A 13,043-nucleotide genomic window follows, 5' to 3' on the forward strand; every position below is an offset into this window, starting at 1 on the left:
TTAACCTTAAATATCTAAATACTAAATGCTGAACCAAACCTAATTTTAACTTTGACCCTTAAACCAAGTCTTAACCCTCAACCTGAAAAATTGAGGACCATCCAAAATGTCCTCTCCCATACCATTATGATGAAAACACGCGCGCGCGCGCGCGCGCACACACACACACACACACACACACACACACACACACTGCAGCTCCACCCTGTTGAACACAGTAGCAGGCAGCTGGAATTCCTCCCCCCCAGTCACGTCTTGGTTGGAGGTAAGGAATTTTCAGGAATGTGGGAAAATGGGAAAAGACTAGACGAAAAGGTGTTTGGCCACGTTAAACATCGGAAAACTACACAAAACATCAGTGTGAATGGGACCACATGCCTCTACACTGCTCAATGAAAACAAGAGTACAAACAGTGATCTTATCGGTGGGCACTCTGACTGGGACCGCAGAAAAATACGAAAGCTGCTCAGAGTTTTGTACTTAAGTTACTTACATTTTCAACATGTGGCAAACGTGCCCCCCCCCCCTTCAGTATTTTACATTAAAACCAAAAATACTCACCCGTGGCTGTCTCGGGTCAGCTACAGACGCCTCCCCTAGTAATTCACAAACGACAGCCCCTAACAATCCCTAGCAGCGGAGGCAGTATGCATGTGAGAATCTGCACGTAGCATTCAGATCGTAGAAATCCAGCCCTAACCAGCAGATGGCCAACAGCGCACCGAGACACCACAGATAAAACGAGGCACCGGACCGCGCTCATCACCTCACCGTTAACTTCACCGAGTCCGCTTCACCAGAGACCAACTACAGACCGACGGCACCGGGGACGCACTGCTGCTAACCTACAGGATGCTTTTGTTTAGGTAAATAGTGTCTCCTACGTTAACATATAAATGTATATTTAAAAGTATGGTCTTTTCAGGTACTTATCATGTCAACCCAACAATTGTTTACTGTCTTTTTCACTGCGTTTTGTTTACAGAGGCTGCGTTAAGGTCAGGTTAGCTAGCGAGCTGAAAACTAGCTAAACTTTGAACATTAAACTTTCTACCGTGCGGCAAATAGTCACGTATCTGAGGCTGCACTGATGAATACAGAGTCAAGTGAGCTCGATTATGTCAGTCCAAGTTGAAAACAGCGACAGAGGAAAACCAGCTCTGGAGTTTTGCCTTTGAAACCAACTTAGCGTTAATGCTTTGGCATCGCAGTGCAGTGCTGCGGGGGTGATGCTTCCTCCGCTTGGAGTTAGGCTGCATTTAACAACATGTATTATTATTATTATTATTATATATCGTCTACTCTATACCCAACATTTTGTTCATCACCAGGTTTATATAGTCATTGCAGTGAGTCTACGGTTTTATGCTATTTGGCGATAAAAGTTAATATTTATTGAATTACTGTTCAGCGTTATATTCGGGAAAGCTAATTAATGCAAAGTTTATTCCAAACTGGCTTTGGAGTAGCATTAAAGACATAGCGTTAACTCCGACTTCCCTCCAGCTGCAGGGGTTGTTGACGGGTTACTGCAAGTAAAAGCTTTGAGTCAGGCTCCATTGGGAAGTGTGCAGTCCTCACATGGTTCCCCGGCAGGGAGGGGTGAAGACGTGGCAGTCCTCTTCCATCCACATCCTGTGATATCTGACTCCGCAGCTTGGCTCTCAGCACAACCTTAGTTAGTTAGTTAGTTAGTCATGGCATTATGAAAGGGATATCTTAGTGACAAGTTGCTAAAATACAAATCAGAATGAGAAGAGAAATCTTAGATCTGTTCAGAAACATAGTGACTGCCATGAGGCTGGTAGCATTTACTCCATAATTCATATTAGGCAATACCCCTGTATTAATTCACTGTAGTGACAAATTAGGACTCTTGTGTAGAAAATTGCATAGATATGGAATATTGTAACATTATGATAAACTATACATTAGATTAGATTAGATTAGATCAGATTAGATTAGATTAGATAAACTTTATTGATCCGCAAGAGAAATTCTTTGGTCAAATTAATGATATAATGGAAATAATATTTAGTTTTATTTGTCGATTTGCCTGCATATATTGTGGATACATATTTACATGACAACAATTTGATTCTTTCATTTTGGATCTAGTTTTGAAATAAATAATTATACCAGGGAAAATCACCACAGCAGAAGTGTAGAAACCTAATAAGCATCAGCAGCAACATCAAGAGTTTCTAATATGATGTTGCCATTTTGAGAACAGTGTTAAACTCCATACATTTAAAATTCACAGTTCAATGTAGATGGTTCAGTCCTTCTAGGAAAAGTAGATAATAGTAGAAGTGACAGTAAACAGCAAAACTGCTACATTAAAAACTGATAGAATACAGTAATGGACTGTTCTTGCATGGAGGACATAAATCCCCATATCCCACAATTACCATGAAACTGTGATGTTAAAAAAGTGCCTGTTTAAACAAGTAGACCCACAAATATCTGGCAGGTTAAATTTTAGGCTAAAAGGTTTACATGCCAGAAATGTTGTGACGTCTTCACACGTCACATACAGACGTATATGTAAACATTTTCACTACCACTCAGTCTCATGTTTGTCATACCATATGGGTCTGAACTGCACTGCTGTACGTACACCTGTAATCTGGATGTTACACTGCACCAGCATTATAAAAAGAGAAACACAGTTATAGCCACACTATCATTATGCTGATTGTATTCTACTGATTGTCATCCTGGAAATCTGGAGCATATTTATAGTATGTTGGAGTTCGTCAGTCCACAGATTCTGGAAAGTCTGTAGTAGCATTTAGCGATAATGGTAAGTTACAGCTTGACTTACTGTTTTGAGTTAAATATAACTAGATTCGATTTTAATGTTAATTTAATTTAGCTTTAAATAAATGCATAGAGTTGTAACAAATATATTTTTCTCCTTTCTGGTTTCTGCTGCTGCTGACCTAAATTGAAATCCCGTATGAAGTCATTGTTTTATTTTCACTCAAGGCTTGTCGATGTGGCAAAGTTAGAACCTGCCTGGGCCTGTTGGTTGCTTCCAGTGAAAGCCATGATAAATCTGCTTAGCTGCACATTTTATGCATGGCCCTTACTTCTGTGTGTATATGTCTGTAAGTAGCTAGCATGAATTTATTTGTGGCATTAGGTGTTATAAAGCCAATATGTGGTCATCCATGATGTGCTGTTTTAAAAATATACTTGACTTATTAAGCTATGATACAGTCCAGAAAGTTATAGAGATTAAACCTGTACTTACTATTGTAACCACAAGTTCCCGTATAGATTTAGAAACATCAGGACCAAACTGTGATGTCCACAAGAAACACAACCAAGTGTTTCCACTAGGCTTTAGTAGAGGCTTACAATGTGGATTTTCTGAATATTTGTTTCATTATTTACAGTAAAAACAATATATATAACATTGCTATGCTTATAGATACAAACCAGGAAATCTATGTTTTTTATGTATTGGCGCATTCACTCCAGTTTCAAATGAAGTCTTTAAATCAGAGACCTTGGAGTAGTGTGAGAATGTGTCTGTTAGTGAGTTTAAAAACAACACATAACTGTCTCTAGTAAGGCAGACACTTCTAGAAGCAAGAAAAGAGCTGTGCTAAGCTTGTTTTTGTATTTGTGTTGTATATAAACTGTTTAATCTAATAAAACACCCAGGTCATAGTTGACTAATCTCTGCTGTGTTTGTAACAAATCCAGTGTTTGCATTTAGTTTACAACCCTCCAAGAGAAAATAAATACTGTGTACACAGCTCCAGGCTTGTGTTGTACAATTCTTGAAAATTGCAATGAAATAATTCCAAATTCTGTTGTAATCATTTCTTTCTATCACTTCACTCCAACATTACTTCCTTTGGAAGCAGTTATAGCTTTAGTTGTAGATCCAGGTGTGGATTCAAAAGGAATTTCTTAACAGTGCATGCTACAACAGTCACGGTTTCTTATGAATTACTGTACATGAATAAATGTGTCTGCTTTGTTGTCCTCTAATTTTTGTCCGGCTAGAAAGATCACAGTGCCAGAAGCCCAGTAGTTGTTATGGCAGAGCCAACTCCCAAGCCAAACCGATGGCAGCAACCACAGACTTATATTTGGCTTAGTGTGGTGGTTGTTAGGCTACCCTTTCTACAAGGATTAAACAAATTCTCCAAGTCTTTTAGGTCAAGGCTTAGCTAGCCACTTTTTGATTTGCATTTTCTTACATTTAGAGCTACTAGGAATATTTAACCAGATAGTTTTTTGCTCATGTTTTGAGATAGCTGCTGCTCAGATGTCCACACACAACAACAATATGCCTTGCAGCACCATACACTGGAGTCTCCACAGACCTTGCTGCTTACACTTTTCTCGAGGAACAGTTTTCTACTGAAGAAAAAAATTGAACTGTCCGGGGGGAGGGCCTGTAGGTTATTTGGTCTTCAAGTATGCAAACAGTCAGGATTTGAATTCAGTAGGAGCAGCACTGGATGATGAGAAATCAGGAAGGTATATGGGAGGGGCAGTACTCCGGATGACGTCTCAGGTCCGAATTCCTTCCGGACATGCATTACTGTATTTATAAAATGAATACAGTGATACCCCTTGATATTTTTGATATCCATGATTCAATACTCAAGTTAGTTGATTGAGTAATTTAACAGCTGTCTCTCATTGTCTTTCTTTAGGATGGAGCTACCATGGTGGTGTTTACTGTTGCTGAGCTGCTTGCAGTCACTCTCAGCACACAATGACTTTTTCACTTCTACAGGTAAAACAGTCAAGCACCACAATGTGGGCCCTCTGCACACTACACTGGTAGTTTCTACAGCACATATCAAAGCAAAAATATCATGACATTGCATCCTGTAATGGTCATGTAAGATTAGTGATCCTCTGTGTAGTATGCCAATTAGGTGTTTGTAATCTTTATTTCCCAGGCCAGATGACAGATTTGTTATACACAGAAAAAGACCTTGTCACCTCTTTAAAGGACTACATCAGAGCGGAGGAGAACAAACTGGAGCAAGTCAAACGGTGAGTTTGCAGACATGTTTACATGTTTACATACATGTATAATATCATACACATAAGTGACTATAAATAGGTACATGCAGGTATCTGTACTATACACAATATTTAGTCTTTAGGATTACTAGTTTACTGTGATGGACTGGTGACCTGTCCAGGGTGTACCCCTGCCTTTCACCCGAAGAGAGCTGGGATAGACTTCAGCAGGTCCCTGTGACCCTAAAATTGGAATAAGCGGGTATAGATAATGGATGGATGGATGGATTACTAGTTCATTATTGTTTGTGGATTCAATTGTAAGCTATGTACCTAACTCTATTACCTTGTTTGTGACAGATGGGCTGATAAATTAGATTCGTTGACAGCCACAGCCACACAGGACCCAGAGGGCTTCCTGGGCCACCCTGTTAATGCCTTCAAACTGATGAAGAGGCTGAACACGGAGTGGGGGAACCTGGAGAACCTTATACTCAGTGATACTACTAATGGTATGGACCATTTTCAAATTAAAATACAGAAAAGACTCAGCATGCTAATATTATCATGTTGGATTGATAGTGCATAACATTTAGAATATCACAGAAACATATTTGAGTTTTACTAGTTTATGTTTTGGATTGGTGTACTTTTACTCTGGATTTGAAGGACTGGTCCCCTAAACTATTTGACATAGGTCTGGTCCATTAGTGCAACAGATGTTTTTTGATTGTTTGCCAATAGTAGAGCAAAACAAAAGATTAAAGCTTATTAACATGTAAAGCTGTGTATATTATTGCTCGTTGACCGCAATGCTTGGCCGCACATTCATACTTAATATATTTTAGTAGCAATCAGTCACCTTCACGTGAATTGTTGAAGTAGAAGAGGACATTATTCATTCATTTACAATAATCACTCAAGATCAAAGTCACATCAAGCAGTCTCTCTGACCATTATTTATTTTCTAGTAGTCTTGATTATTATGGAAGCCATACATCTATGTCTTTTCCTGTCCATCTCTCTTAGGATTTATTTCTAACCTGACCATCCAGAGACAGTACTTCCCCACAGATGAAGACCAGACTGGTGCCGCTAAAGCTCTCCTGCGCTTACAAGACACTTATCAACTGGATGCCAACACCATCTCTACAGGAGACCTTCCCGGTAAGGCCCGTATGTCAGTGCTACTGTACCTCTCCACGCACTTTTAAATTTATGCACATTCACAGACTAAGTGCAATGAAAGTCACAATAAGTAGCAAATGAAATAGGGGTAAAAATGGTTTCTGTTCAATTTACATTATGAACTGTGGTCTGTTGTTTTCATTAATACCAGTGTTCCTCTACTGTTTTCTCTGCATACTAGGAGTGAAACACAAGAGTCATATGACAGTGGAAGACTGTTACGAGCTGGGGAAAGTCGCCTACTCTGATGTCGATTACTACCACACAGAGCTGTGGATGGCCCAGGCCCTGAAACAGCTCGATGAGGGAGAGGAGTCTACTTTGGACAAGGTGACAGTGCTCGACTACCTCAGCTACGCCATCTATCAGCAGGGGGAGATAGAGCGTGCCCTGGAGTACACTAAGAGGCTGCTTAAATTGGGTAAGTCCCTTCACACAATAAAGCACATCATGTTTTGAAAAACATACAAAAACAGAGGTGAACCAGAGGCCAACATTTCCAGACCACACAGACAAACAGTCCTGACCGTTACCAAGGCTTTGCAAAACACCGAGGGATTACAAGTCTGTGAAGTTGTGTCCAGGAACATTATGCTGTGGCACAGTGGAGCAGTGCTTAGCACTGTTTTCCGCACAGCAAGAAAGTTCTCTCTCTTTTCATGTTCTAACTGTGGATGTTATGCATGTATCGCGTTTCCTCCCATGGTCTAAAGATGTGCAGTTAGGTTGACTGGCAACTATAAATTGCCCATAGGTGTAAATGTTTGTCTGTCGTTATATGTCAGATTCAGTTTAATGCAGCAGTATAAGGAGAAATTCCTTCTTGACTTACTGTACATTACATTACAATACAATACAATTTTCTGAACTCAATTCTTCAGTTGTAGTGTTGTAGTCATCACTGTTTGTAATCCCTACTGTTTTTGTGTTGGTCTGACATTTTTGTGTTTTAGACCCAGAGCACCAACGAGCCAAGGGCAACCTGAAATATTTTGAGTTTCAGTTGGAGAAGCAGAGAAAATCTGCAGAGGAAGAACCTGAACAAAAGAAAGAGAAAAAGAAAAGAGAAACAACTGAAAAGAAGAAGAAGCCCAAAAAGGTCTCCAATCATTTGATCCCAGAGAGGAAGAAGTATGAGATGCTTTGTCGTGGGCAGGGCATCAAGATGGTGAGGAAAACATGCCAAAAATGCTTTCCACAACTAGTAACTCATGGAATAAACCTCAGTAACAAATCCTTTTTGTTTTCCTCAATTAGACCCCCCGAAGGCAGAGCCGACTGTTCTGTCGTTACTATGACAACAATCGTCACCCCAGGTATTTGCTTGCACCTGTAAAACAGCAAGATGAGTGGGACCGCCCTTACATTGTCCGCTACCTCGACATCATCTCAGACAAAGAAATGGAGAAGATCAAGCAGCTGGCAAAGCCAAGAGTAAGTGGTGTTGTGTGGCTTCTGTGCTCCCAAGATGCCATATGTATATCTGATGCAGTTACAGCTTGTTTTTCAGATTTTTTGTTAATCTAGTCTAGTATGTTAAGGGGTGGGAGGTCAAAGCTGTGAGGCTGGTTGATATGATACTGCTAGTTAGGCAAGCACACAGACACACACATGTTTTTATGTGTGTGTCCATGTGTGGGTAAATCGTGTCCCTGGCTTCACAGCTGCGCAGGGCCACCATCTCCAACCCCATCACAGGAGTGCTAGAGACAGCTTCATACCGGATCAGCAAAAGGTAAGGGCAGAAGTCACCAAGAAAAGAGGATCTAGGAGAGAGTTGAGAGGGGGAATGTGACATATATTCTCCTTTTTTCCCCTTGGGAACTTATTCCATTTCTCCTCTGTATTCTCTCCACTCTTCCAAAGCTTAAAGGCTCCTGAGCTGAGGCACAGACTCCAGCTGAGTGTGATCAAAGTTTTATACAACTTAAAAACATTTGTAGACATGTTTGGTTTTTAAATTTTTCATGCAAATACATTATCACATGTTGCTTTCACAAATCACACAGTAGTGAAAGTACAAGAATGCATTCTTGGAGCTAATACTTATTACAGATACATTTCTGCTCAGGAGTCTGCTACAGAAAGGTAACACAACGACATAGTAGAGGGGAAAATGTGTTACGTTTCTACTAGCTCTTATTAACATAGTTGCTTTTTGTGAGCCAGGAGGTGTATCCGAGGCAGTCATTCATTTCTTACTCGTAATTGTTGTTTTTAATTGGAAAAGTAGTTTCTAGCATTGCCTCGTAGAACACTTTTTTGGCCATTCTTATGAATAACATTGACATTGAGTCTTGACCTGATCTGCCTTTCTTTTCTCTCTCTGTTTCCTCCTCTTACTTTCCACTCAACCTCCTCTGTGTATCACATTCCACCATTCTTTCTTCCTTCTTTTTTCTTATTTCTTTTCCCTTTACCGCCGTGTCCTTGTCCTGTGGGAACTACTGTAGTTAAGGCGAGCCACGGTGCATGACCCCCAAACTGGGAAACTTACCACAGCCCATTACAGAGTCTCCAAGAGGTAAGGGGTCACGGGTCAGCAGGAGGAGAAGAGCCACAGTGCCTTCCCCTCTTCCTCATTCAACTTTATCTTTGTTTCTGTGCACCGATTGTAAGATTCCTTCAGCCCTGCTAATAACAAAAAGAAAAATTTAGCTACACTCGAAAAACACACCCAACTACACTACACTACACACTACACCCAACCATTCTTCACTGTTATTTCAAATCCAGAGTACTGAATCTGTTCCCCCATTGTGCTTTCCAGGAATTAATCCCTATCACATTCTCATATGAGCTCATTACTACTGTTTTTTAACTTCCATATCGAGTCTGAATGTGCATGCTCAAAATAAACAGATAGGAGGTGAAACTGATGTTTAAATTTTGAAACATTAAGGGTTAGCAACTCACCAAACCCCTCAGATTTCTTTGATTTTACTGTTGTTGATAATTAGTGTTTGGGTGCGTGTATATGTGGGTGTAAGGGTGTGGTGTTCCTCAATACATACACAGACATGAAACACTAAATTTGAGTGTGTTTGAAGTTGGAATTGATTCTGGCTTTGTCTCATGCGGTGGCACCTTCAAAATTCTTTTTATCTGAATAATGACTGTAGCGCTTTAAATGCAGTTTAAACTTTATAATGTGGTCTGCAGAACTAGAGTTTAGTCATGTTTTAATAGTGAACCAGACTTCATTGCCACACTCAGTCAAGACTTTATTTTAGAAGCACCCTTTTTATAGGCTGGAATGTGAGAGAGCATGAAAGCCAGGTAGTGTCTAGGAAGTTATATCTTTGAACCTACTTTCCTTTAGCCCTTTAATAGACTCTGGTGAATTTTTCACATACTGAAGTGCGCAAAGTTTGTAATCAGAGTTACCCTGTACCCTGAGCTGACTGGAGATTCTGAATCTCTGGCCATTTTCCCTGTTTATTTCATTAATACGTCTACTTCGCTGGTTTCTCATCTGTAATGCCCACCTTTACTTTCTTTTAAAGCTTTTCATGGCATGTTTTCAGCATGTCTCAGTTGCTTTGAGACTACTACTTTACTACCATCTAGTGGACAAATCTGTGTCTCACTCACTGACATACTGTAAAAAATGTTCTTCTTCTTCAGTTGTTTTGCTTTCCCTCTTTTATTCCAGTGCTTGGCTCACTGTCTATGACGACCCCACGATTGAAAAGATCAATCAGAGAATTGAAGATATCACAGGGCTGGAAATGGACACTGCAGAAGAGCTGCAAGTAAAGAATAATGAGTTTTTACCTACATGTTATTAAAACTATCTGCATGTGTTTGTCTGCTGAAAAAAAACATTTGTAGCTGTGAGATTTCATCATATTTTAATGATCTCTGTAGGTTGCAAATTATGGAGTTGGAGGTCAATATGAACCACACTTTGACTTTGGAAGGGTAAGACCCTTTCTTATTTCCACATGTTAATTGCTCTAAGTAATTGGCAGTAACAATATGGCAGCACATTGAACCTGATATTTACTGTCTCTCCACAGAAAGATGAGCCAGATGCTTTTAAAGAGCTGGGTACTGGGAACCGTATAGCAACATGGCTCTTCTATGTGAGTAGTCTTGTTAAAGGCAGTTGAACAATCTATATTATCTATATAGTATGTGTATAAAATGATGTTATAAAGTAGTTGTGCTCCCATAAAAATGATATAGGTGGTTTAAAGATTTCCTCAGTACAGGGATTGTTAAAATGTTATTAAATGTTTGAACAAGCATTAACAGAAACTTATATTATCATTAGTTATGAAGTGAAGGATCTGTATCTGCTTTTAAAGTTATGGAAAATGATGTTGAAAAAAAGTCCATGCGTGCAGGACAATTTAAGCAAAAAGATGAGTTGACTTTAATTATACTTTTTAAAGAATTTTTTCCTTATATTTTACTTAAGTGCCTATCTTTGTCATACTCATTATTTACATCATTATTTAAATATATGTATGTATGTTTAAAACATAGGAAATGCAACCTGTAACATAAAGATGCAGCAATTATTCGTCTGGAAGCCAACAATACCAATTGAAACAGTCAGCTTATAGAGATGATTTTATATTCATGAATTTTGAGGATAATATGATAATACCTTAATAAGATAGGCCAGTGAACTCTGACAGAATATATGGTGTTGACTAAGATTTAGTCCCTGTGATTAGAAAAGCTGTGTATAAACTAAGCAGCCCCATACCTGCCAATGAAATAGCAAAATAGAGTTGTTTGACTCTATAGATAACCACTGAACTTTTCCTCTCTTTCTGTTACAGATGAGTGATGTATCAGCAGGTGGAGCCACCGTGTTCCCGGATGTTGGTGCAGCAGTTTGGCCCCAAAAGGTAACCAATCATGCAACACCACTGATTAATGCCCATTATTTCTGACTAGCTGTGTCTGTATTAGTCTTATGTATACATATAATATTAAATCAATGTAACAATATTTTAGGCATTTCAGTTTATTTGAAGCGTAGTACAAACAAAAATAAGCAAACATAGTACTTTTGAGTGACAAAAAAAATCTCTATGAATTCATTTAGGAGAATGAAGCTGACTGGTATTCCTTGCTATTCCTGGATATTTCGCGTCTCTTCTAACCTCTTGTTTGTGTTTGAATTCCAGGGCACTGCAGTGTTTTGGTACAATCTATTTGCCAGCGGGGAGGGAGACTATAGTACCCGACATGCTGCTTGTCCAGTCTTAGTGGGCAATAAGTGGGGTGAGTGCCTCAGTCTGTTCTATCTATATAGACTAGAGTAAGTGTCTTTAATTACAACAGTATTTCCTGAAGCAGATGTTGGTCTCAGATGTGGTCCTGAGTTTACAAGACCAGAAGAGTAAACATTTGAATTGCATCAGGGCTAGATTATAGTAATAATCTTTGTTTTTCTTCATCTCTGTCTTTAGTATCGAACAAATGGATCCACGAACGAGGCCAGGAATGGCGGCGACCTTGTGGCCTAAGTGAAACTGAATGATTAAAACAGAAAACTTCCTTATCACTTCCTTGACCCTTTGTCCCTTTCCTTGTGAACCACCCAGGACCAAAGAACACTGCTGCAGGTCACAAATGATACATGGGGTCCAAAAGACTCACTCCTTTTCTACAGACACTACTTTCTTCCTCCATTATGCTCTGAACCCATACATTTTTTGAGTTAAAGTCCAGCCCTTGGACTGTATTAGCCTCACTGTGACAGATAACATGTTCTTAAGGTTGTTGGATGGCTTAAAAAAAAAATAACACTGATGCCCTTTTCACTCCCATGTATTTTTCATTGCACTCTGTTTGAACTCTAACGTTACCTCTGTGGCGAGGATATCCTTCAGTAGTGTCTATAGAGACCAGTTCAGCTTTTCAGTGCGCTTTGGCTTCTTTATAAGGCAGTGAAAGACTTTTAAAAACATTTAAAACAAAGACATTTTATCGGGCCTGTCAACTATTTTGTTCTAAAAATGCATTCACCACCTCCAAAAGATATAAAATAACTTCCTCAAACAACAGTAGAGTTTTTTATGTATATGACTTTACAAAGAACTGACAGGGAGCAGCCTGAGCGATTTTTTTTCTCTTATTTTATGTGATAGCGGTTGCTGCTTCCAGTAATTTTATTTTGAGAACCAAAGAAAGTGCTGTGTGGAAGAAATAAAATGATGGCACTGCACATCAGAAAATGGTCACTACAAAAAAGGAAAATCTGACTACTGCCCAGAGTAGTGTTGATGGTGAAAAAAATATTTCTTTTGCAAGTTGTGTAACTGATCAGAACCATTTTAAGTTGCTTGACAAGATCTACATTTATGCATTCTAGTATCACATTTCACACTTTGTTGAGCTTGGTGTTTTTAACAGATTTGAATTGTCATACTGTGACATGTTAGAAGTACATTTGGTACACTGCATATATTTTTTTCACAAATTTGTCAAAGTTTTTCACCCTGATTATCCCAGTGTACATGTCCTACATGCCCATCTGATGCTGCAAGAAAGGAACAGAACATGAATATTTGGAAATAAAGAAGTGGACCTGACTACATTACAACTACATTATACCATAACACATTTCAATACACAGTTTTTAAAGAGTGACTGATTCTGGTCCATGATGACCAGTGTTTTTAATTTTCAGATTATGGGTTTTCCAAGGAAGAAGCATTTTATTTATAAGTCCCATTTGTGTTGTATTTTTTAATGAAAGTCGGAATTTGATTTTTTTATCTACATTAAAGGTTGATCTCAAGTTGTTAAGCAGTGCTGTTGCAGTTCGTGTGTGTGTGTGTGTGTGAGTGAGAGAGAGAGAGAGATGGAGTTTTGGGGGAAGGTATGG

At 39.1% G+C, this 13,043-nt stretch overlaps 1 protein-coding gene across 2 annotated transcripts; it reads left to right on the forward strand.

The window, feature by feature from the left end:
- The first annotated feature begins 628 nt into the window (after nucleotides 1-628).
- Nucleotides 629-12,960, forward strand: p4ha1b (prolyl 4-hydroxylase, alpha polypeptide I b). Of its 2 annotated transcripts, none has more exons than XM_026308721.2 (15): nucleotides 629-867; nucleotides 4,684-4,766; nucleotides 4,936-5,032; nucleotides 5,363-5,514; nucleotides 6,032-6,169; nucleotides 6,372-6,611; nucleotides 7,144-7,358; nucleotides 7,448-7,624; nucleotides 8,644-8,714; nucleotides 9,846-9,945; nucleotides 10,061-10,114; nucleotides 10,213-10,278; nucleotides 10,987-11,055; nucleotides 11,338-11,434; nucleotides 11,623-12,960. In XM_026308721.2, the coding sequence occupies exons 1-15, from the start codon at nucleotides 854-856 to the stop codon at nucleotides 11,691-11,693; spliced, it is 1,644 nt and encodes a 547-aa protein (XP_026164506.1). In that variant the 5' UTR covers nucleotides 629-853; the 3' UTR covers nucleotides 11,694-12,960. The 2 variants fall into 2 exon arrangements, with proteins under 2 accessions (XP_026164506.1, XP_026164505.1); XM_026308720.2 differs by lacking the exon at nucleotides 8,644-8,714 and adding an exon at nucleotides 7,855-7,925 and having other exon boundaries at nucleotides 630-867; nucleotides 11,623-12,959.
- The last annotated feature ends 83 nt before the right edge of the window (nucleotides 12,961-13,043 follow it).

This window comes from Mastacembelus armatus, chromosome 15 (genome assembly GCF_900324485.2).
Source record: "Mastacembelus armatus chromosome 15, fMasArm1.2, whole genome shotgun sequence".
NCBI classification, from domain to species: Eukaryota; Metazoa; Chordata; class Actinopteri; order Synbranchiformes; family Mastacembelidae; genus Mastacembelus; species Mastacembelus armatus.